At 41.3% G+C, this 25,000-nt stretch overlaps 2 protein-coding genes across 2 annotated transcripts in view; both read left to right on the top strand.

Moving 5' to 3' along the window:
* The window catches only part of LOC143296593 (uncharacterized), an 18,823-nt gene extending 13,461 nt beyond the window's left edge, over positions 1 to 5,362 (top strand). The window contains exons 3-4 of the mRNA XM_076608618.1: positions 3,701 to 3,812; positions 5,281 to 5,362. Coding sequence (XP_076464733.1) covers positions 3,701 to 3,812; positions 5,281 to 5,362 — 194 coding nt within the window. The remainder of the gene's footprint in view (positions 1 to 3,700; positions 3,813 to 5,280) is intronic.
* A 19,023-nt stretch (positions 5,363 to 24,385) lies between these two features.
* The window catches only part of LOC143296592 (putative glutamate receptor), a 19,780-nt gene continuing 19,165 nt past the window's right edge, over positions 24,386 to 25,000 (top strand). The window contains exon 1 of the mRNA XM_076608617.1: positions 24,386 to 24,640. Coding sequence (XP_076464732.1) covers positions 24,416 to 24,640 — 225 coding nt within the window. The 5' untranslated portion in view covers positions 24,386 to 24,415. The remainder of the gene's footprint in view (positions 24,641 to 25,000) is intronic.

The raw sequence follows: 25,000 nt of genomic DNA, 5'->3' as shown, positions 1-25,000 counted from the left end.
TTGCTGTTGATGTTGTTGCTGTTGTTTTGTAGCTACCACCTGTCTTACGTTGATATAGCTATGACATTATCTTGTATCTTGCATCTCATTGCAAGGCTGTTGTTGTGGTGACCGGCAGCAGTTTTACCATCTACCACGCTTTTACCATCCACCACGCTTACAGAATTGTGTCCGACGTTTATATGTATGTTTGTCTTTCTTTCTTTTTTTTTTTTTTTTTCGTTCGTTCTTCTTCTTCTCTTGTTCCGCGTTCGTGAGCTGCAACTCCCACGTTCACTGGTATGTGAACGAGTGGGCTTTTACGTGTATGACAGTTTTTATCCTGCCATGTAGGCAGCCATGCTCCGCTTTCGGGGGTATGCTTGCTGGGTATGTTCTTTCCATAACCCACCGAACGCTGACATGGGTTTACAGTATCTTTAACGTATGTATTTCATCTTCTGCTTGCGTATACACACGAAGGGGGTTCAGGCACCAGCAGGTCTGCACATATGTTGACCTGGAAGATCGGGAAAAATTTCCACCTTTTACCCACCAGGCGCCGCTAGCAAGGTTCGAACCCGGGACCTTCTTTTTTTTTTTTTTTTTTTTTTTTTTGCGTTCGTTTACCAGGGTTCTATCCTTTTTGTCCATTGTATGTCCGTTGTTTCCCCCTTTTTTTTCTTCATAATACACAGTTGCTGCTCCGTTTCTCTTGTCTTATTGTGTTTTTGTTTATTTCTTTCTTTCTTTTTTTCCTATTAATGTATTACGTATTTCTCTGCGTATGTATGCATGCACATACGCACGCGCGTACGTTTGGATGTATGTATGTATGTATGTACTTACGTATGTATGTATATATCTTATGATATAAATTCTGATTTTTAAAAAAAAGAAGTTTTCTTGTAAAAAGTATCCGCATTATGTTTACAAAAACCACTGGATTGCAAAACGTTTGTCATAGAACCACACACACACACACACACACACACACACACACACACACACACACACAATGAACGAACGAACGAACGAACGAACATTTTTATTCAATAAATGTCATGGCCCCTCATGAAGGGGATCATGCAGTGAACACAATTTATAAATTATGGAGAGAGAGAGAGAGAGAGAGAGAGAGAGAGAGAGTATATGCAAGTACACGCTCAATCTCACATGCAGGTGTCTTTCGTTTTTTATGCGCCGAGAGGGGGTCGAAAGTAATTTGTTTTGATTTTAAGAATTCCCAGAAGAAACTTTGAGCGTGGCGGGCAGTTCTAGAATCGCCCGGTATAGTCTGAGAATTGCAGATCAATGTCACAATTCTTAACATGCCCAGACAATTCTAGAATCTCCCAAGACCCCCCAACGACTCGCGAAGAAAAAGATATGATGAATGTAGCAACAGTTGAAAGAGATCTTTTAGACAGATTTGTTCTATTTGAAGGGCAAAATTCACTTTAACCAGGTATTCATGCAAGCGACACGTGCTTTTTGTGGCTATGGCTTGTTGACAGCAATTTTGATGCAAAGTTTATTTGTTGTTATATTTAGAAAGATATATTTAATAAAAACGAAAAACAATTGTCTCCAAAACTGTTTGAATATTTCACATTTCGTTTTCGTGTATTGATGTTTTTATTTTTGTTTGTTTGTTGTAGTTGTTGTTGCTGTTGATCTTATCCCAGACAGCAGCAATTTATACATAAGACAGGCTGTTTTGAGGAATCCAGAAAATGTTTGATTTAGGATCTGTCTGAAAATATACAAATGTGAATATTGGGCTCGGTAAGTCGTGACGCCTGTGTCCGTGTTCCGGACTGTTCCTTATGGTACTGTAGTCATTGTGCCTCTGTGCTATTTAAACAAGTGCTGCAAGATTTTGATCTGAATGTTATCGGTAATTTCCGTGCCTCCAAATGGCCAAAGGATAAAGTAAATCTGGAATTTATTTCGTTTTGCATGGCTGTAGAACAACCCCTTTCAGGCGGTTTTGTCATTAAGCAGACTACAGACATTTTTTTAAGCTTGTATACGTGCCCTTGCCTCTGTGAAACATTTCTTTTTATCTGAACTGGCGTCCAAAAAACTTTGAAGGAAACATTAAGTCAACATAGATGCTTTCTTGCATACTGTCTGTATTTCATATTCATAGAGAATAGGAACTTCTGAATCCCAAGGACACACTCAACGGCTATCGAAGAAATCAGAAATCAGCCTGTCAATTGAAAGTTAATTCGGCATGAGATTCCAACCATTTTAGCAGTTTGGATTCTTTGGATTTTATCCGTTTCTCTGTTAAAGCATTGAACGTGTATATGAACGGATTGATAGCAGAGTTTAAGGGTAACACAAAAATGGCTAATGCCACATTAAGTTCACCAGGTATGGGAACACCAGCCAGTGCCAATATACCGCACAGTCCTACAGGAAACCAGCACATGAAATCAGTCACTGCTACAGTGATTAGCCGGCGAGCTATGGTCATGTCACGTGACACTCTCGTGGTGTCTGTTTTCATGGAATTGTTCTGTACTGACCAATAGACAAACGTTTGGCCAAAAGAAATAAGTAAAAACAGAGTAAAATTCATAACGATTAACACACTGAAAGAATACAATTTTCCTTTAAATTCTTTCCTCGTAATAGGGAGTGGAATGCAAATACCTGTCTGACTATAGAATTCCCAGTGCGATGTTACTGGAAGTAAAGGCAACAATGCAAGAAACCAGCCAACCAACCAGGTGAGAAGGCATGCCAATGTTGCTGATTTTTTCTCAAACCGTAAGGTGCTGAACGGAAAACGTAGAACAACAAAGCGATCAAGTGTGATGAGCCAGATAATCAGAGCTGACACCTCACTGGACAACAGAGACAGAAAACCAGCTGCCTTACAAGTCACGCTGTTTTTCCACGTGTCGCCATGATGGAGATATTTACCACGAAATCGTTCATCAGCCTGTCCAATAATGGCGATGTAGACTCCCATCATAAAGTCGGCCATTGTAAGGTTGCTGACGAACACGCCGAAGCCACTTGATGCGTTCTTGTTCCACACGAACAAACGTGCACACAAACAAAAGACGTTTCCTGTTAGAGACAGACAGACAATCATCCACAGAAACATGCGGTAGGCCCAGGATTGCAACAGATCTTCACATGATGAAATTTCATCTTTTGGGGCATAGCAAGAAGATTCGTCAAATCCGTATGGGAGTATTTCTTTACAACAGAGTTTATAGTTTTGCGTTGATATGACTTTTAGTTTGGAAAGATCTTTGAATATGTCGGGTGGAAATGTTTGCAGTGGGCTTCCATCCATATACAGCTCAGTTAATTCTGGTGTGAACTGAAATGCACCAGGAAGGAAAACATGGAGTGAAGTGAACGACAAATTCAGTTTCTTTATACGTGGAAACGACACGAAAACTTCGCCATCAAGTACAGTGAGTTTTGTGTTTGACAGATCAATTTCAGTCAACGTTTTTAATTCAATGCCAGGTAGGATGCCGATATGGAATATAGTGAGAGGATTGTCTGACAATACCAATGATTGTAAATTGGGTAAACCAAGGAACGAAGTGCTGTTAACATGCTGCAAGATGTTGCTACTGATGTCAAGAAACTTCAAGTTCAACAATTGCTCGTCAGTTATGAGGGTCAGGGAACAGTTAGCAAGGACAAGGTGTATAATGTAGTTGTGGCTACCCACGTCACACAGTGACATGCCAGTGCCTGTGGCGTCCAGAGAGCGAAGCCACGGGAAGTGTCCTGCAGAAAAAGGCCGAAGACACAGAAAGGTGTGGCTCTGACAAAGACATTCTACAGGACAGGTCACGTCACAGGATAATTCATCATCGTGCATTGGACAGTGGGGCCAGCCGTCACAAATGTCGTCACTGTGTACACATATTCTGGAAGCTCTACACTTGAAAAATCCTGGACATGTGATTTCCTCACAACCTTCCTCATCTTGGTGTCCTTTACAGTCGTACAATCCATTACATCGTGTGTAGACAGGCATGCAGTCATTGAACTCTCCAGGACAACGATAGTGACTGTCTGGACAGGACTCACTGGAGTTCATCTTGACTGAGATAAACTGTTGCAAACCATCAAATATGTTGAGAGCAGGAGATGGAAAATAAGGTAATGGTACAGGTACAATTTTGAAAATACTACAAGACTTCTCATCTGATTCGTCCAGACAATGGGGTATTTGGTCACAGAGATTTTCAAAGGACAGACACTGGCCGTTTGTGCATGCAAATGTGTTGACACAAGGTGGATGCTGACAGAATGATTCATCACTTTCATCCTGACAATCTTTGATAAAATCACACACTAGAGTGTATGATAAACTTGTAACTTCATCACTACACGTGTATACTGGAATAGAAGCGGAACGGAAGTCTGATAAATAACGGTTGGTATTATTGTCAGATATCTGGATTAAAAAATTACAAAGGGTGTGATTTTGATCACACACTCTATACTTGTTAGAGCCACACAAAAGAAACGTATGTGTCACGTGACCTTCAAGGCACTTAGTTATTGACATTTGTTCTGTCAGCAGCAATGATTGTATTCCTGTAAATGACACTGTCTTTGAATGATACGAGTTCTTTACGGTCCTGTTTTCCCTGATTTCACATACTGCGCCAAAGGTGTAACTACATGTACCACAGAAACAACCGGCAAGAGTTGCATAACTGGTATAATAACATTGCTCTTTTCCAACATGCATTTGTTGATCACGAATTACTCGAAAGAAATGGTAATCGACAACTCTGTTGTCAACAATGACATGTCTATACATAGCAGGAAGTGTCATATCATTGGAAGTGAGGCCAGACAAAAGGTCATTCAACCTCGTCGTGTGTATATTTGTTAAATTTCGAAGTACATTATACATATCAAGCTCACAACTTGGGAAGCTCAGCGTGCCTCCCAAAATGTAACAGAACTGATTACCTATCTCGTTGGCATGTTTCGTATCACTGTCAAAGCCACTCATACTATCGACAATTTTGTAACAACTGTTACAAACGGCTATCAAACCCTGACACTCGGCGCTGCTGAAAGGACAGTGTTCTGTTTCATCCCGTCCATCATCACACTCCGTCTTTAGGTTACAAGCCACGTGGTGCTGAAAGCTGGAATAATGGTCCACAGAGCAGTTCCACAAACCACTGGATACGGTTTGAGGAATTTTATTGTAAGGTAAAAATGTGAAGAACAACCGAAAGAAGGATTTTCTCGTGGAGTGGCCATAGTAAACCAGTAAACTGACTTTCGCAGTTTGGAGTATGTGAGCAAAGTCAGAAGTTTCCTGAAGAGCACTCCAAACCTGAGTTCTGCATTCTTTGAGCTGGTCGACTGAAGGATCATACACATCGACCCGGCGATATACCTTGATATCTTGTCGCTGTGAATTGGATTGGTTATAACTTATCATGATGACATGTCGGACTGGGGCAGATACATCTTTCCACAAACGTAGAGAAGACCGGTCGATTGTGTGGTTCTTTTTCAATGCAGCGTACCCAGACAACGATGATGTCATCTCAATAACCACATGGTCTGATTCCGTGTATGATCCACATAGATTTCCTGGTAAACAAATCTTTCAGATAACCATCGCTTCAAACACAACCAGAAACTTGAAGTTTCGTCGTCATGCACGTACTTGTATGGCAAAACACAACGAATATGTGCCACAATGAAGAAATGTAAGAATAAAAAAAAAAAACTACAGTCAGAAATCAGCATTTAAATACAACAAAAAAAACAGCAAGAACTAACGCAGAAAGCACAGAGAAAGCGCTAACGAAAGCACAGAGAAAATTACTAAAGCAGGACTCACTAAACGCAAAAAAAAAGAGAGAGAATGGATGGAGTAATATAAAGATCTAAACCGTCATAGTCTGCATCTGCCTTTCTGTTTTGGTTTTAGAAACCTTTTGCTTCTTCATCAAACAAGAATGAAGATAAGCAACTCTCTCTCCATTCGCTGGATTTGTTCTTCCTATGTACGATTTATTTGCCTATATGGTTGCTGAAATGGTAGCAGTGGCAGCATTGTGTAGCTTTTGAATGGGGAGTGTCCCATCTATTTTCTGACTTTCTTCAAATTGTTCTGACCAGTTGACAAACGTCTGGCAAAGAGAAATAAGTTCTTTACAGCAAATAAACAAAACTTTTAAAGACAAGCACAGCAACGCACTGAAATATTTTCTTTGAATTGTTTCTTTTTAATCGGGTGTAGAATATTGATAACTGTCTGACTGTAGAGCTCCCAGTGTGAGATCATTGGAAGCTGGGCAACAATGCAAGAAAGCAACAGATCAGTCAAGTGAAAAGTGGTAGCTCAGTTTATGATGTGGCGTCCTGGCGCTCCCTTAGTATTTGTCAGATTTGAAAAAAATGGCCATGATTTGGTGTGTGTTATGGCTCAATGTCTAAATGGTATATTTCAAAATTAGTGTAAAATTAAATTCCAAAAAGAGCTAGAAGTTCATTATGTGTTGCGATGCCCAACGCCAACAGCAACACCCACTCTAATGGGCTTATGATCTACTCAATTATAGATAGTTCAATAAAAGAAAATATGTTCACACAGTTATGTAACTTTAAAAAGCATTATGTTAGTAAACAGGTATTTAAACCTGCATCCAAGAGAGAGACACGCGTTTACAAAATATAAATGACATACAACAAAAAATAAAATGCCTTGTCTGAATTCATGTGAGATGTATGGTAGAAAGGTATGTTAGTATTTCGTTGTGATTTACAGAGATTGAAGAAACTCAATAGAAGGTGCAATAACATTGGAAGAGGCATCATAACCACTGAAAACATGAAAAAACAAGAAAGGCAATGCCTTCAAGACTCACTTGTGATACACTTTAAAAAACAATCCAAGTTTTATGTATTGAGTATAATGCATTTACTGTTATATTTATATTTTTTGTATTCTCTAAACTTGGCACTTTGATCTGATATTCGACCCAACAAAGGATCTGTCATTATTATCTTTTTTTGTTCAAACAGGAACTTCTTTTGCTAAGCATGGAAGTTTTATTTATTGCAAACGTTTTGGTGTAGATAGCAGAACAAGGGAAATTACTCTGCTGGGGAACTTAGTTTGCTTTAAACTGATCTTTCTCATCTTAAACATTACATTTTGAAATTATACTCAATACATAAAAAGCTTGGATTTTTTTTAAAAAGTGGATCACAAGTGAGTCTTGAAGGCCTTGCCTCTTTTGTTTCAAAATGTAATGTTTAAGATGAGAAAGATCAGTTTAAAGCAAATTAACTCCACTAGCATTACAGAGTAATTTCCCCTTTTTACTATCTGCACCAAAACGTTTGCAAAATAAATAAAAATTCCATGCTTAGCAAAAGAAGTTCCTGTTTGAACAAAAAATGATAATAATGACTGCTCTAGCTGTTGGGTCAGAATATCAGATCAAAGTGCCAAGTTTAGAGAATACAAAAAATATAAATATAACAGTAAATGCAGTTTGCATATAATTAGGCTTCTTTTTTTTTTTTTTTTTTTTTTTTTTTTTTGGTGCCAATCCCAGAAGCGCAATATTGTTTTAAACAAGATGACTGGAAAGAACTGGATTTTTCCTATTTTTATGCCAAATTTGGTGTCAACTGACAAAGTAGTTGCAGAGAAAATGTCAATGTTAAAGTTTACCACGGACACACAGACACACAGATACACACACACACACACACACACACACACACACACACACACACACACACACACACACACACACACACACAGACAACCGAACACCGGGTTAAAACATAGACTCACTTTGTTTACACAAGTGAGTCAAAAATGGAAAGAGTCCAGAAACACACGGGTGATAGTTGCTTTGTTTCTTCTTCTTTATGTCTGGAAACCACTTGTTGCCATTGCACTACGCTCTCTAAATAAAACGATTTTGCGAAAACAAGTTGTCGGTTACAAAAAGAGGCGGTACTATAATCTGCCCACCAAAAGGAAATGAATCCAGGGGATATCTCAGAATCTGGCGTCCCACAATGATTACTAGTAACTTTAAAAAACAAAACAAAAAAAACTAACTCTTCCTGTGTTGCAAGTAGAATCAATACAGTTTAAATAAATGTATCAATGAAGAGAACGTCAGAGACATATATATATATATATATATATATATATATATATATATATATCGATATTGTGGGGGTACACACTAAGCTCGGTGGTGAGCAGTGTGTGTGTGTGTGTGTGTGTGTGTGTGTGTGTGTGTGTTTATTTACATATAGATAGATAGATACATCAGAGAATATATATATATATATATATATATATATATGTGTGTGTGTGTGTGTGTGTGTGTGTGTGTGTGTGTGTTTATTTACATATAGATAGATAGATACATCAGAGAATATATATATGTGTGTGTGTGTGTGTGTGTGTGCGTTTAACACTAAAACGCACATAATAACGCTTATGAGCATGGACATGATTTATGCGTTTATCAGACAAGATCTCGTAACATACTTTACGATCGAAAAAAAAAAAAAAAAAAAAGATGAAGAAAGAAAACAGCAGCACCAGAGACAACTCTCCGTGATTTATTGGAAACGTCAGTTCATAAATTACAGGCGTGTCTCAGTATCACTGATCTTTGGTTCGTACGTACGTGTTTATCGCTCTTCCTTTGTACTGTTGATGTGTACAATACATTGAGATTCATATCTATATCAGGGGCAGGGATGACAGCCTTTTTGATACATGATGCTTCATTCTGTTATTATCTTTCCATGGTTCTGCTGCTCTTTTGTAATCATGAACTACAGATGCAAGAAATCAGTAAAAGGGTATCATCAGGCTCATACTTTTTTTGTTTCTTCAAAGTACGGTCAATTACACTGGACAGAGAGAATGCATTGAACAGAAAGAGTGGTTCAAGCTATTTCATCTTAGGCAGCACACTGTTTAACACAGTAAAATGTTTCTTTGGGGTAGGTAGGAAGCCAGTCACTACCTCCAGAGAGAGAGAGAGAGAGAGAGAGAGAGAGAGAGAACGAGATCGTGTCTACCTCGCCTCTTTCAGACATTGTGCATGAAACTACCCTGTATGTGACTTTATATGTTGCATGGCCTTGACAATGTTTGAGCATGACAATGGTAAGAAAACAGATTACAGGGGGAAGAAAGAGAGAGAGAGAGAGAGAAGACAGAATAAAGAGATGAGAGAGAAAAAAGAAAGAGAAAGAAAAGACAACGGAAAGAAGAAAAATGATGATGGAAGGGACAAAAAGAAACAAACAAACAACAACAACAAAAGAGAGAGAGAGAGAACAACAACAACAAAAGAGAGAGAGAGAGAACAACAACAACAAAAACAAAAAGTGGGAAAGAGCCTTCCAAGGATGCTGAGACTATCCTGCTCATTTGCAGAAATTTTACGCATCCACTGATTTCTCAAAAAAAAAAAAAAAAAAAAAAGAAAAAAAAAAGGGAGCCAGTCACTAAATCATAAGACTAAGATAGGTAAAATTGTTTGCTGACGATCACAAAAAACGGACTTGTGTTTTTCCTGGTGTGGTGTACAAAGTAGACAATGGAAATTGGTGGTGTTATTTTTTAAAGTCGATGTTACGAATACTTTTACATGGGTGCGGTGGTCGAATGGTTAAAGCGCTGGACACTCACTCACCCGAGTTTCCCTGGTTCGATTCACGGTCTCGACGCATCTTGTGGGTTAAGAGTGGAGGGTAGAGATTTTTCCGATCCCCCAGGTTATTAGTGCCTGAACCCCCTTTCGTGTAACGCATGCAGAAGATGAAATATGCACGTTAAAGATCCTGTAATCCATGTCAGCATTGTCAGGTGGGTTGGAAAAAAAAGAGGAGCATATCCAGCATGCACATCCCCGAAAATGAAGTATGGGTGCCGACAAAGCGGAGGTAAAAATGGTCATACACGTAAAAATCCACTCGTACAGTCGAGTGAATGAAGGGGTTGCAGCCCACGAACGCAAAAAAAACAACTTTATATCTATAAAGCGAGGTGTGGGTGTGGGTGTGTGAAGGAAAAGGAAACTTTCACTGCCAAAGGACCAGGTAGTGATGCAGTTTTTTTTCTGTAATGTTAACTAACGCTCGTGTGCATGCGCACATACTCTCTGACGATCACACATTCACACACACACACACACACACACACACACACACACACACACACACACACACACACACACACACACACACACACACACACTGGCTTACCTTGAGTTCATGCTCTCTGAATTAGGTCGCTTTCTCGTTTTAAGTTGTTGACATTTCAGCATGCACATACAGACAGGCAGACCTGATCGTATCACTGTCATTGTTGCATAGCCATGTTCCTAAAAAAATTCATCCCGTGTTAGTTCAGTGGAGTGTATGGTGCGTTAGAGAGGGTTCATGTTAGATATCCTCTTGTTTCACCTTTTCACATGCTATTTACCCCAGGATATTCACGGTTTCCGCTTTCGTCCTCTGCACTTTATCTGTTCTGTTTCCTACCCATACACTGGAATCGGTCTCAAGCCGATCTTTCTAATCCCTCCCACCACCCCGAATCATATATACAGCCACTAGTTCTGTTGCGGTCAAAGCGATGGCATTTTACGGGGAGCTATCAATGTTCGACCGCTAGGAGACCACACGCCGGAAATTACCCTGCACTGCTGCTGAATCACTTCAGCGGTATTCTTCAGTGCCTTCTGTGTTTGGGGCTTGAGGAATACACCGCCTATTAATTAAGCTCCCAAATGATAAATGATTATCGATTTGTCGTGGAGCCGCGCGAAAACCTTCTAACCCTAACCCCCCATCCTTCACCCTTCAGATATGCCTCCGACCCAAAATTAAACCGACCTTCACCCCTTTCTTCTCAACCCACTCTCACACCCGACCCTATAAGTTCGAAACAACAACAATAAAAACAGCAACAAAGGTACGTGTATCAGAACCTGACCCACCAACTTGTTTCACAATTTACCAGGTAGATGCCCCATATCAAACAGGTGTTTTTTGTTTCTTTTCAGCCAGCATTTCTCCGGATTGTTTGTTTTGTTTTGTTTTTTGTTGCTGTTGTTTTTTGTTTCTTTGTTTGTGTTTATTTTAGTGTGGTTTTGTGGGGGTGGGGGGGGGGTTGTTGGTTTTCTTTGTTTGGGTTTTACTTTTTTTTTCTTTTTTTGTCCTTGAACTTCTGGAGGTCTCACTGTGCTTGGGGTCAATGGTAAGTTCTCCAGTTTCGCTTGGACTGAAGCCATTGGCATCCGACACATTGTTGACCCCCAGCAGTCAGTAGTCGCTGTGTGTGTGTGTGTGTGTGTGTGTGTGTGTGTGTGTGTGTGTGTGTGTGTGTGTGTGTGTGTGTGTGTGTGATTGAGATTGTGTGTGTGTGTGTTTGTCTGTGTGGCTGTGTGTGAGTGTGTGTACTAATGTATGTGCGTGTATCTGCATGCATGTTTGTGTACGTCTGTGTGTGTACGTGATTTGATCTGTTTAGCATCGAGATAATGGGAGTTCAGAAAGAGATCAAGAGGGGGAGGGGGGGAGGGGGAGGGAAGGGAGAGAAAGGGGAGTGGGAAGAGAGCAGTGGGTTAACACTGGTATTCTGGCGTCATGGAAACATGTATCGTTTTGTCTGTCTCTCGTTAGGTCTGTCTGCACCAAGCCGCTTTGGCAGCCCATAACGTCTTCGGTTACGCAATCTCTAATTGGGTTTAGCACTCAGGGTTATGTCGGACGTGATGATTGTCTGTGTCTGTCACGAAGCTCTCAGTATTAACACGTCTGATTAGCTGTGCTGGGAGTTACGTGGTATCAGGCAACACGTCTGATTGGCTGTGCTGGGAGTTACGTGGTATCAGGCATAGACAATGTATTGTTTTGTATGATATGGTATTGTATTGTATGGTATGTATTGTATTGCATTGTATGGTATTGTATTGTATTGTATCATACTATATTTTGTCACAACAGATTTTTCCATGTGTGATCGAGGCAACAGTGCATCGCCGCCTTTTGTATGCATGTGTATTTGTTTTACTAAAAAAGTCAATTGTTCTAGAGGGTTTTGCCAAGGATTGCTCTCATATCAAGGTGGGGATTTTTTTTAACCTGCGCTGAGTGCATGCTATACATGGGAACACGGTTTATTGTCTCATCCGAATGACTAGCGTCCAGACAACCAATAAAGGTCTAGTGAAGTTGAAGAAAATTCTGGAGAGCACAGGATTCGATCCCGTACGCTCAGATTATCACGTTTGGAAAGGCTTTTATCTCTGAGTGCTGCCGGAGAGACTGTTTCGGTTCTTGAGGTGAGCATATCGGGTAGAAGGGGCTGGTTAGCATAAATGGTAGCTCATCCAGGTAAAGTTAGACACTGATATCAAACCTCCGCTGCCTTGCAACCATACTCACCTATGGTGAAAGGCTTCATCCCATCTCAACTCCCTCGAAACAGCGACAGCACTCCACAGGCATATATTGATGTTAAGTTGCCATGAGGCCGCACACCAGAGGAGATCCAACATTGCTTTCGAATCACTTTGGTGGCGTTCAGTGGCGTCTTTGGTTTGATTCAGCACATTCAATGTACTCGTAATGTCCAGTCGGATTGATGAAGACGTTTTAAATTGTATTGTATTGTATTGTATTCCACTGCACTGTGCTGTATTGTATTGTATTGTATTGTATTCAGGTCATAACCAACAATGCCCCACACTGAAAATAATCACTGGCCGCGGAGCCAGACAGAGCAAGCATCTCCCCAGGAGTGGATGTTACCACCACATCCGTGCAATAACAATCTTACAGGAATCCACCAACACGGAAATCTTTGACATGAACTCACCACGGACGTGGAAGTGGAGAGGGAATTGCAACTGAGGTCATACTGGCAGATGAGCTCTGAGCCTGACTATGGGATGTACTGGATTTTACACATTTCATTATACTTTCACTTTCTCAAGAGGCATCACTGCGTTCGGACAATTCTATATCCGCCACACCACATCTGCTAGAAAGATGCCTGACAACAGTATAACCCAACGCGCTTGTCCACATGATACAGTAATATGTGATAATTATGCGAATGTAGCAAGAGCATTTTGTGAACATATTAGCATACGTGTCTGCTATGAAACGGAATCTTCTGCCTGTCGGTATCCATCTGTTGAGTAAAATTTAAAAACAAAAAATCCCGAAGGTCTACTTTCAAAACATTTCCATACCGGAGACCAGTTTGTAGTCGTTTATTCCTATTGCAAACTGTGCCTTATGTGGATTGTTCAAAATGGCAATGCAGAAAAGCGCTTATCCTCCTGCTTTAGAGGTCAGAACAGCCAGGAGAGTTTTGTGTCGTGACGTTGAGGGCGAGATCAGTCGTTTCCTTATCCATCACAGACTGCAGCTTCTGTTCCTCAAGACCACGTCGACAGTGGAATGATGGAGACCTTAACTGGTACGCCACTTGTCAGTTGAAAACTGAAGAGCTACTGCTTGTGTCGAACCTAATCTGTCTTTCAAATTAACAGAAGACTGTGATAGTTGCTTCCCTTATTTTTTTCTTTCTATTTTTCTTTAAGTACCAGATTTTTGAAAGAACCAAGAGTTCGTCATTTTTTTTTCTGTTTCTCTGCTGACCACTTGTCGTAAATATGCATGATAACATCTGTGATCTGTAAGCACACGCACAATTACTTACCTCCCTCCTTTTCCCCCTCTGTCTATGTCTCTCTCCGTCTCTCTGTCTCTCTCACACACACACACACACACACACACACACACACACACACACACACACACACACACACACACACACACACACGTCAATTTGTGCATTGTGTATTTGATTTTTTGTTGTTGTTTGCCTTTGTCTGGGCTTACGTCACACATAAGACAACAGCGTGACCAACACCAGTGTGAACTCAACTGCCGGTTCGCTGACACTGAGTGACATCTGCCCAGGGATTTTATTCTTCAAGAAACGAAACACTACAAACCAGACAGTGGTGCGGGTTAATGCCACAGACTGTAAGAACAAGTTACCACCATACACAGCACGCCCAGGGGTGGTGTATGGGGTGTGCGATGATTCCACTTCTTTCTGTAAGCTTCATGTGGGGGTGTCAACGGGACTGTTAGTACAAGCTGCTGTTGAACGGCTTGCATACTGGTGTGATTCGAATCAATGGGAAACAGTACTAAACTTAGAATATCGATCTATCATTCGTGATGAGCTTGTCGTGAAATGTAGTTATCACAGTGTTAGAGACATGTTCTATGACTCCAACGACAATACCTTACAGATTGATCACTTGAATTATCCTGTGCTTAAAATCGATATCAGTACAATTAAAAGCCATCATTTGATCACAAGGTATACATCTGAGTATACGGGTTACATATCAGTATCACACTCAGCCTTATACGTGAATTACGAGAAAGAACTGAAAATTCCCTCCAGATGTATGATGATGATGATAAGTATTCAACAGTCATGTTTTCCAGGAATTTGTCCTCAGAAAAAGCCGATAGATCTGATATACAGGAGACCAAATACAACTCATCAAACCGTTGAATCTGTGTGCCCTGACCGTTCCACACCTGCTTCCATATTTACCGCCACATACTTTAAAATTCGGTTTCGATATACATATCGTAAATATCCTCCAATCAAATTCCAATTTTCTGTCTTTGCTGAGAATCATCACCTTCAAAAGCTGTCACATGATTTGTACAATTGTTCTACGAACCATTATCTTACATTTCAGCCGTATCTTGATTGTAATTTGAAAACAGAATGTGAAGATGGACGCGATGAAACAGACCACTGTCATTTCAGTGGTCCTGGCTGTCAAGGTTTGGTGGCTTCACGAAACAAGTGTTTTAAATTACTTATATTTGAAACAGATGTGATATATACATTCACAGGCTATGAATGTGTGAGAAAACCAATACAGGGAAGATTGGCTTCACTTAAAACAAGAAAAGAACAGAATGATTCTTTATATATTTTTAGAAACTATCGTACATTTAAAATGGCTTTTGGTTACACTTCAGGTTGGGATTTTGTACCTTTTATGTACAGTAAGTTCCGTAAGTGGTCTGACAAAACTTTGATTTACAAACTGAATCATTTCCCTGAGCTGCCTCCGTACTCTCCATCCAGGATTGTTAAGACCAGGGAAGTACGCGCCATGGCTCTCCGATTTGAAAAACACGTAAACTCAAAGAGGCTGGGTTTAGTACTGTGTGAAGTGACCTTACAACCCGCCGGTGTAATTCCTTCAAACATTCCGTCAGTTGCTTTAGAGATCTCTCCATCCGCTTTCACAAAGACCAAACAAGTTTTTTCAACTTGTCCTGACAATCGTATGACACACGTGTTTTTGTCGTATGATCCCCAGAGCCGTTGTGAAAAATTAACGTATTCTTCTTTTCATTTGTTCACGAACCGGAGTGATATGCAGAATACAAAAATGGAACGTCCCGAGAGGATAAAACACATGTGTATTATATTCAAATGTGATGATGACATTACAACAATACATCACACTCTGGTGTGTGACTTCAGAAAGGATTGTCCAGATAACAGTGATGAGTCATTTTGTGAGCACCCCTCATGTGACGGGTTTCTGTGCTCCAACGGTCAGTGTGTTTTGAACAACCAGCTCTGTAATGAATTCTCTGACTGCATGGACGATTCTGATGAGTCGGGTTGTCCAGAAGACCATTCACACCACTTGGAAGCCAGATACGATGACACGAAGCATCCATTTTACATCAACCTGGACGGTACAGGTTATTTCACTCTGCGAGTTAAGAAAGCGAACGAACTTTGTCCTGACAGTCATTATCGTTGCACAGCTGAATGGTTATACTGTCTTCCTATTTACACTCGATGCAACGGGTTTAATGACTGTGTTTATGGAGAAGACGAAGTGGACTGTGTAACAAGGACATGTTCCGGTTTCTACTCATGTCAGGCTTCAGGGGTTTGTGTACACAGCGATCATCTGTGTGATGGTTGGGGTCAGTGCCCACAGGGAGATGATGAGTTGATGTGTGACATGACCTGTCCTGAAGGTTGCCTGTGTCAAGGTGATTCGTTCCTGTGTGATAAACATTTTCCTGCTTATCTGTTCCCTCAACTTCGAACCGTGGATGCCAGAAGTTCCAAAATGCTGCCGACTGATTTTACTTTGAATATGTATCTGATTCATTTGAGTCTGTCCTATTGTTATGTTGCGAATGTTTCGCGCGTGAAGCTCCCCAACTTGCAATCCCTTGATCTTTCAAACAACCAAATTAAGACTCTCGATACAGCAGTTTTTCTGGAGCTGCCAAATTTAAGAACTTTGCAAGCATCAAATAACCCTCTCAACCAACTTACAAATACATTCAGGACGCAAATCCATTATGTCTTAAGACAGATAGATATGTCAAAAACACGTTTGGTTGTACTTGACAGTGAGTTGTCGTTATACCTACCCTTAATGAAACATTTGAATATATCCTTTTCCTCCATTGAAACTATTGGACGCATCGGTTTCAAAAATATGCCACATCTGACTGAGCTGGACGTCAGAGGGAACCAGGTGACTAGTTTTCCCTTGGATTTTTTGTCACGGTTAAACAATATAAAAAGCATATTTTCGTCGAACTTCAGGCTGTGCTGTGAAAATCTGTTCCCTGTCACATCCAGTAAGATCAGCTGCTTTGTATCAAAATCTCTATTCTCTTCCTGCAAAACGTTGTTACCGACAAACCTGTACCGGGTCTTTTTTTGGCTTGTCAGTATTTCTGCCATTTTCGGCACTTTGCTTTCATGTGTTGTGTCGTTTTCATTGACAGAAGGGTTAAGCGGTTACTTCGTGATGGCGATTGCCCACTTACAGTTTGCTAACATGTGTATGGGAATTAATGTAGGCACTGCTATAGTTATAGATAGAATGTTTCATGGTAATTACATTCACATCGAAAAGAAATGGACTGGCGGCGTGGTATGCCGGGCGAGTGGTTTTCTGTTCCTCCTTTCCAGTGAAATGTCTGTTTTGGTTATTTGGTTCATCACTACATTTCACGTTCTTACCCTATGTTCCCCTGGATGTTCATGGACATCCAGTAAACTTTCAACAACCGCAGCATGTGCAGTAACATGGACTGTTGGGATGCTGTTATCGTCGATACCGTTTCTTCCTGGTTTGTCTCACTGGGGACTTGCTGGTCAGTCTGGTCTGTGCCGCCTGGCTTTATTTGACAGCCATGTCTGCCATCACGAGTTTAGGTGGTTCAGAGTCATTACTATCATCAACTTTGTTTTCTGTCTGACTGTTGTGCCTGGTCAGGTTCTCGTCTATAGACGGATCCCAAAATACAGAATTGCGCTTGATCCCTCAAAGAGATCCGTTCATTCTTCAGTTCATCTTATGGGAAAAGTGACTGTTGTCAATGCTGTTTGCTGGCTTACTATTGGCCTGGTTACCATGTCAGATTCTGATAGCATTATTATGGACAGGATCTATGGTGCGATGGTTGTATTCGTGTTACCACTTGGCTCTGGCCTCAACCCACTTCTGAATATGTGGACTGTCAGAAATCAACACCAGAGCATTGCCCAGGAAAAGAAAGTGTTACAAATGTTGAGATCTCAAATTGCCAAATCAAGACATAAATCTTAAAAGAAGAACAAAACTGGGATGGGATGTGTTACGGGGGTGGGGGGAGGGGGACAGAGGGGGATATAAAAAACGAAAAATGAGCAGGGGAAAACACACACACACACACACACACACACACACACACACACACACACACACACACATGATTTTATGACAATAAATGAAGTCAAGTCAAGTCAAGTCAAGTCAAGTCACACACACACACACACACACACACACACACACACACACACACACACACACACACACATGATTTTGTGGCCATTTTTTTGCTCCCTCCAAAGCGTTCAAATCCGCCTTTACGTCATCACACCCACCCCACCTATCCGCACTCCACTGTTTTGTGTTTATAAGGCATTTTTGTCTCCATTTTTTTCAATATAAAAGTATTGTTTAATTTTCTTACTGTACTGGTTTTTCTCCACTACGAGAGAGAGAGAGAGAGAGAGAGAGAGAGAGAGAGAGAGAGAGAGAGAGAGAGAGAGAGAGAGAGAATAAACGTAGGTTAATAATGCTTCCACCATCACAAATGAAGAATCTTATTAAGAAGCAATTGAGCGCAGGGGAGGTAAGTGAGAAAACAGCGTCTGTTAGCCATTTCATTTCACTCTGAGTGAGTGAGTCAAATTGTATGTCTGATATGACTGCAGTTTCCTCCCATGTGGATTCGACATATATATCGGCAATAGCAGTGAACCATCCTCCTCCTTGCCAAGTGATCTGGAACCACCACCAGCTGCCCACACTCCGTGATATTAAGAGCAGAAAGGATATGAGATGAAGAAACATGCTGCTAAAAACAAGCGAAAGTTGCTAATGAAATAACTCATGATTTGTTGATCTTTCACCTTCTGATTTGGGATCCATAAAGATGCAAGTGAGGTCACGAATATGTACAATCAGCTCAGTTGCGTCATAACCTGGGCATTTTCAGGGAGGGGGGGGGAGGAGCATTGACACAAGGCGAATATTGTGTTCAGTGGAACAAAGAGATGCTGACCACTGTTGGTAGACAAAAGAATTTGCTAAACAGAACAAGGTAGTCGAGAAAAAACAAGTACAGTCAGAACATTGAAACAATACTTTTATCTGTACTCTGCAATGTTTTACTAGGGCTTACAGATATCTCTTTTTGTTGTTGTTGTTGTTTTTACATTTATTTACTTTAGTGTGTGTTACACCCTGTGTTTCGTCTCTCTCGCTCCATCTCCCAGGCGCTATGTATTTGTATGTTTGACAGTATGGCAGTCGCGCGTGCGTCTGTGACTAAGTGTGTATGTCCGCGTGTGTCCAAATGTCTGTGGGCATGTGTGCTTGCAACTGTATTTGTTAAAAAGTGACAGCTCCAGTTTTGCCGTCAGCTGGTTTACTTGTCTCGTTTATATATATATATATATATATATATATATATATATATATAGAGAGAGAGAGAGAGAGAGAGAGAGAGAGATATGTATATATATATATATATATATATATATATATATATATATATATATTCATAGGTGGCACTGCACTGCACCAGAACACAGCACCATACAATACAATACAACCCCCTTTCGCTCTGCATTGCTTCCAGAGCAAGACCTGGACCTGTGGATTCTGACCACCACTTCCCACCCGGTCGCCGACGCAGATCTGCAGTCACTGAGGGATCACTTCAGTTCCCTGCACCTTGAGTACCAGGACTACACGCAGCGCACCCTACCGGAGTCGGAGTCTGATTGGTGCTCGCTGTTTCTGAAATTTGCATACGGGGCATCATGGGAGGCAGCAGCGCCACGTCAGCAGGCTGTTGGGCACGTGCTGGACGTCATGAAGAACGCTGGTCTAGAGCACGTGGTCGCCGTGTTCAACAGCGCTACAGGTAAGGGGTTCGGATCCGACGTGTTGTCACTGTTCATTATTCGAGGTTATTGATCGATCCGGGTTTTTTTTTCCAACTGAGTTGAATCATTCTGCCCCAGGTTGCCCTTTTTTGTTCTCTTATGTCTCTGTCTGTCCGTCTGTCTGTCTGTCTGTCTGTCTGTCTCTCTCTCACTCTCCATCTCCTTACCCCTCATTTCTTTGTCTGCATTGTGTGTGTGTGTGTGTGTGTGTGTGTGTGTGTGTGTGTGTGTGTGTGTGTCTGTGTCTGTGTGTCTGTGTGTGTGTCTGTGTCTCTGTGTGTGTAGGCTACGAATGTCCATGACATCAAAATAATGCACAGACGTGACAAAATAGGCCAGTCTGATGACTTTGGGACTGTGGTCAATAGTCAGTGGAAACTGACCTGCGGATGATAGGAAATAACTATTGACCTGGGAGAACACAAACCTGGGGGATCAAAATCCAAGAAAACGTAACCTTTAAGGGTATGTAAACCTTGTGGAACTCAAACGTGGCTGAAATTTAAATTTGGGGGAACACAGACTTAGACGAACATAGGGGGTTACCCATGTAAGGACAACAGCCAAAAAGATATGTAACATGCTATCGATAAAGAAAACAAAATCTCATTCTCAGCCGGCATCAGCACAACTCCGCTGTTCACACGGAAGCTATGAACTTCACGCCCCAACAGGGCCCAACAATCTGCACGAAGTTGTCAAACATCACAGCACAGCGTCGTGTAGATTGGGGATCAGATCACGAAAGCGCGGCGCGAATTACCTAATTTCCAGTCTGGCGCCAATGATCTTTGTCGTCCGCTTCTTCAGCAGCAATGGGGTCTGCGGTGAAGGAGATGACGCACAGCACGTTGGATGTGGTCTACGTCGTTCAGATTGATCCGACATGTCAACATGGTTAAATGGGGAACAGTGAACACACGAATGAGCGCTGCAGTAAAGGCATGTTAAAAGAGAAGAAAAAGTGAAGAAGATTGTGATGATGATGACGAGGAAGAAGAAGAAGAACAATAACAAGAGAGGCAAGGCCTTCAAGACTCACTTGTGATACACTGAAAAAAAAATCCAAGCTTTCTATGTATCAAAATGTAATGTTTAAGATGAGAAAGATCAGTTTAAAGCGAATTAAGTCCCCCAGCATTAATTACAGAGTAATTTCCCTTTTTTATACTACCTGCACCAAAACGTTTGCAAAATAAATAAAACTTCCATGCTTAGCAAAAGAAGTTCCTGTTTGAACAAAAATGATAATAATGACTGCTCTTGTTGTTGGGTCAGAATATCAGATCAAAGTGCCAAGTTTAGAGAATACAAAAAATATAAATATAACAGTAAATGCAGTTTGCATATAATTAGGCTTCTTTTTTGTTGGTTTTTTGTTTTTTTTGTGCCCATCCCAGAGGTGCAATATTGTTTTAAACAAGATGACTGGAAAGAACTGAATTTTTCCTATTTTTATGCCTAATTTGGTGTCAACTGACAAAGTAATTGCAGAGAAAATGTCAATGTTAAAGTTTACCACGGACACACAGACGACCGAACACCGGGTTAAAACATAGACTCACTTTGTTTACACAAGTGAGTCAAAAACAGCAAGAACAACAACAACAAGACGTGGTGTAAACTCAGAACGTAAAGGGCTCCCCCACTCCACCCTGTTTCAGTAGTTAAAAATGTTCGACCTGGTTCTCTCTGGCGACCTAACATCGATGGTTCCCTGTGGACAGCCGACGCTGAGACTGCGACAGACGTATTCTGGCGTAGGCGTGTAAGGGGAACTCGAAATGAGTGGCGAGAGAGTAATGCCACTGAAGTGATGCAGATGATGGGGCAGAAAAAAATGGGGTTCTCCCTCCTCCAACACCCTCCCCCCTCTTGAGCGCCCGGCGTCGCGCCAGAAAATGACTCCAAGCTTTGTTTTGACTCACCCGTAGCCTTTGCTTTTACTCAAATTCAGACCACTAAATAAATCTGAGATACTATTCCGTTTTGACTCATCATGGAATGTTTCTGGCACCAGGACTGGCGTGGCTTTAAGGCTGTCCAATATCAACTTTACCCAGTGTTTTATTTTTGTTTTGGGGTTGTTCTTTGTTTTTGTTTGTTTGTTTGTTTTTTCATCGTTGTTGTTGTTTACAATTAATACATGACGATTTATACTTTGTGATTTATTTGATTTTTTTTTTTTAATCAAAGGGAGTGTAGTATTGTCAGGGCAATGGTTAGGTGTCTACCCAGGTTAACTCCCCACTGGAGTCATTTGAGGCCTATCCCAGAATGACTCCGTGGTGTTAACTTGGAGGTGGGGTCATTCTGGAACACCAACCGCTCCGATTTCCTATAAAAAAAATTATTATTTTCTAAAACATTGAGAGAAGATAGTAGAATTGTCAGTTTGGTGAATTTCTTCAGTCCCACCTTCGCTCACTTCCGCGCAGTTTTCACCCCAGTTTTTGATACGTGCACTACAGTCAAGTCTTGAACAGAAATAGTGCCACTTTCTTCCTTCTTCCTGTTTCGTTTATCAAAGTTCTTCTTCGTCTTTCATTTTCTGTTCCTCTTCTCCTTTGCTGCTCCTATATCTTTCTTTCGATTTCCGTAGACTGTGTCAAATGTGTCCGTATTACTCAGTCATTAATGCAATATGCATCAACATGTTATCACGTGCATATCTTGTTTCCCTTCCTAACGTTTAGAATGAGCAAAAGATGTTTGTGAGATGTATTGTGATCTTTGCTGCACATTCCAGTTGCAATGTATTACAACCCATTCGTTCTTCCAGTCTTCTTTTCTTCCTTTCTGTCTGACTTTTTGTTCGTTTATATATATATATATATATATATATATATATATATATATATATGGGCAGAGAGAGTAGAGATGAGCCTGGACATGACACTCTCCACCACAACAAAATCAAATTAATGCCCAGTTATAGTCAGGACAGCAGACGCCCTCTCTGCTGTTCTGTCGGTCCTGTTTGGACACGACTGACGATCATGCATTTTGTCATACATAACATTCGATACGATGTTCCAGACGTGGAGGTGGGCATCCTCAGCAACACGCTGTCTGACAAGGGCATCCTGCACGTGCTGCACAACACAGACTCCCCCAGCACCCAGGAGAGTCCGGAGGTCAGCCTGGTGGACAAGTACTGGGGCCTGAGGAGCCGGGTGGTGGACTTCCGACAGTACACGGACGTCCTGCTGTGGTGCAACCTGACCTGCATCAGTGACTTCCTGGATATGGTGAGGGAGCGGTGCAATGCGTTGCGATACATGCAGTAGAACGCGGTGATGTAGCGTGCAGTGTGCTTCGGTTCAGTACAACCCCAGCCTGGTATTGTATTGTATTGTATTGTATTTATTTATTGTATTGTGCTGTGTTGTATTATTTTGTGTTGTATTGTATTATATTGTTTTACTCTTTTTGTCACAACAGATTTCTCTGTGTGAAGTGAAATTCGGGCTGCCCTCCTCAGAGAGAGCTGGTCGCTACACTGAGAGCGTCACCCATTCTTTTGTTTGTTTGTTTTTGTATTTTTTGCCTATATTTTTATTTGTTTTCCTACAGTACAATACAGTACATTATAGTACGGTATCGTACAATGCGATTCAATGTAAAATAATGCTGTGCTGCACAAAGTAATGCAATCTAATGAAATGATGATAATGATAATAATAATGATAATAATAATAATAATAATGGTTTGTGTCTATTATTGCGCCTTTCATTAAAACACAATAATGCTCAATGCGTGTGTGTGTGAGAGTAAGCGAGAAATACAGAGCAATACAGCGCCAGAATACATGGTATTGATACAATACAGTATGGTGCAACACAGTACAATACATTGTGTCGTACAACTTCATGATTATAGTACAGTACAATGCAGTGCAATACGTTGCAGCGCAACGCACTTAACCTGATTTAAATTTCACGTGGACTGAGACACACGTGGCTGATTTAATAACCATGCATCTTTCACTTCATTCGAATTTTACGTGAACTGTGCGAGACGTGAGCGAACTGTTGTATTCAACGTTGTTTTAAACGATCTTTTCGCGTTATGACGGGCGCAACAGCCGAATGGTTAAAGCATTGGACTTTCAATCTGAGGATCCCGGATTCGAATCTCGGTGGCGCCTGGTGGGTAAAGGGTGGAGATTTTTCCGATCTCCCAGGTCAACGTATGTGCAGACCTGCCAGTGCCTGAACCCCTTTTGTGTGTATACGCAAGCAGAAGATCAAATACGCACGTTAAAGATCCTGTAATCCATGTCAGCTTTCGGTGGGTTATGGAAGCAAGAACATACCCAGCATGCACACCCCCGAAAACGGAGTATGGCTGCCTACATGGCGGGGTAAATAAACAAAGCGGTCATACATATAAAATGTTAAATGTTACATGTTTGTCTGAGTGTGTATGTATGCGTGCCTGACATCTGATTGAATGACACAGGAAACGAATTATGAGCGCCCATTGGCAGCCGTCAGTCGGCTCTACCCAGGTAGGCAGCCTGTTGTGTAAATGACCCCATCTTTGTAAAGCGCTTAGAGCTTGGTCTCCGACCGAGGATAGGCGCTATATAAGTGTCATATCAATCAATTATTTTTGTGTCGACAGGTTTCTGTAAGAACTGGCATGCATTCAGCTCTGAAATTGCCCCTTTGTTGTGGAAGGAGAATGATTTGATTTGATTTTTTTTTCCTTTTTTTTTCTCAAATTAACATCTTTCTCATTGTGTGTGGGGGTGGCAGATAACCAAGCACGTGAACAACGAGAGCGACAACATCAGTGTCCAGCACATGACCAGGATTCTCATCGTCCACCCCTCACTGCAGTCCAGTTCCTCGTGCAGTTTCGCCAACCTGACCGCCCCCTCTATGGACGGTGGTGGTGGTGATAAGGAGCTGGCTCAGCCAGGGGAGAACAGCACGGTGGACCTCTCGGAATGTCTGGAGGGGGGGCCAGAGGAAATCCTGCCTTTGGTGCGGCAGTTCTTTCATGTGGCTGTCTTGTCGAAATCTGGGGTGAGCGTGTGATCACCAGGAAATGTAAATTGCCAATGATAGCTCTCCCCCTAGCTATCCCACCGCTGCCAGTTTTTTTTTTTTTTTGCGTTAGGTTACGCTGCTGGTCAGGCATCTGCTTGGCAGATGTGGTGTAGCGTATATGGTTTTGTCCGAACGCAGTGACGCCTCCATGAGCTACTGAAACTGAAACTAGCTTTCCATGCGTTTGTTTTTGTTTTTGGTTTTGTTGTCGTTTTGTTGTTGTTGTTTGTTTTGTTTTGTTTTTGTTGTTGTTGTTTTTGTTTTGGTTTTTTTTGTTTGTTTGTTTGTTGTTGTTGTTGTTTGTTGTTGTTTTTTTGTTGTTGTTTTTGTGTGTGT

Source organism: Babylonia areolata, chromosome 21 (genome assembly GCF_041734735.1).
Source record: "Babylonia areolata isolate BAREFJ2019XMU chromosome 21, ASM4173473v1, whole genome shotgun sequence".
NCBI lineage: Eukaryota > Metazoa > Mollusca > Gastropoda > Neogastropoda > Buccinidae > Babylonia > Babylonia areolata.
The sequence above is the reverse complement of the archived record's forward strand: the minus strand, read 5'-3'. Positions and strand labels throughout refer to the sequence as shown.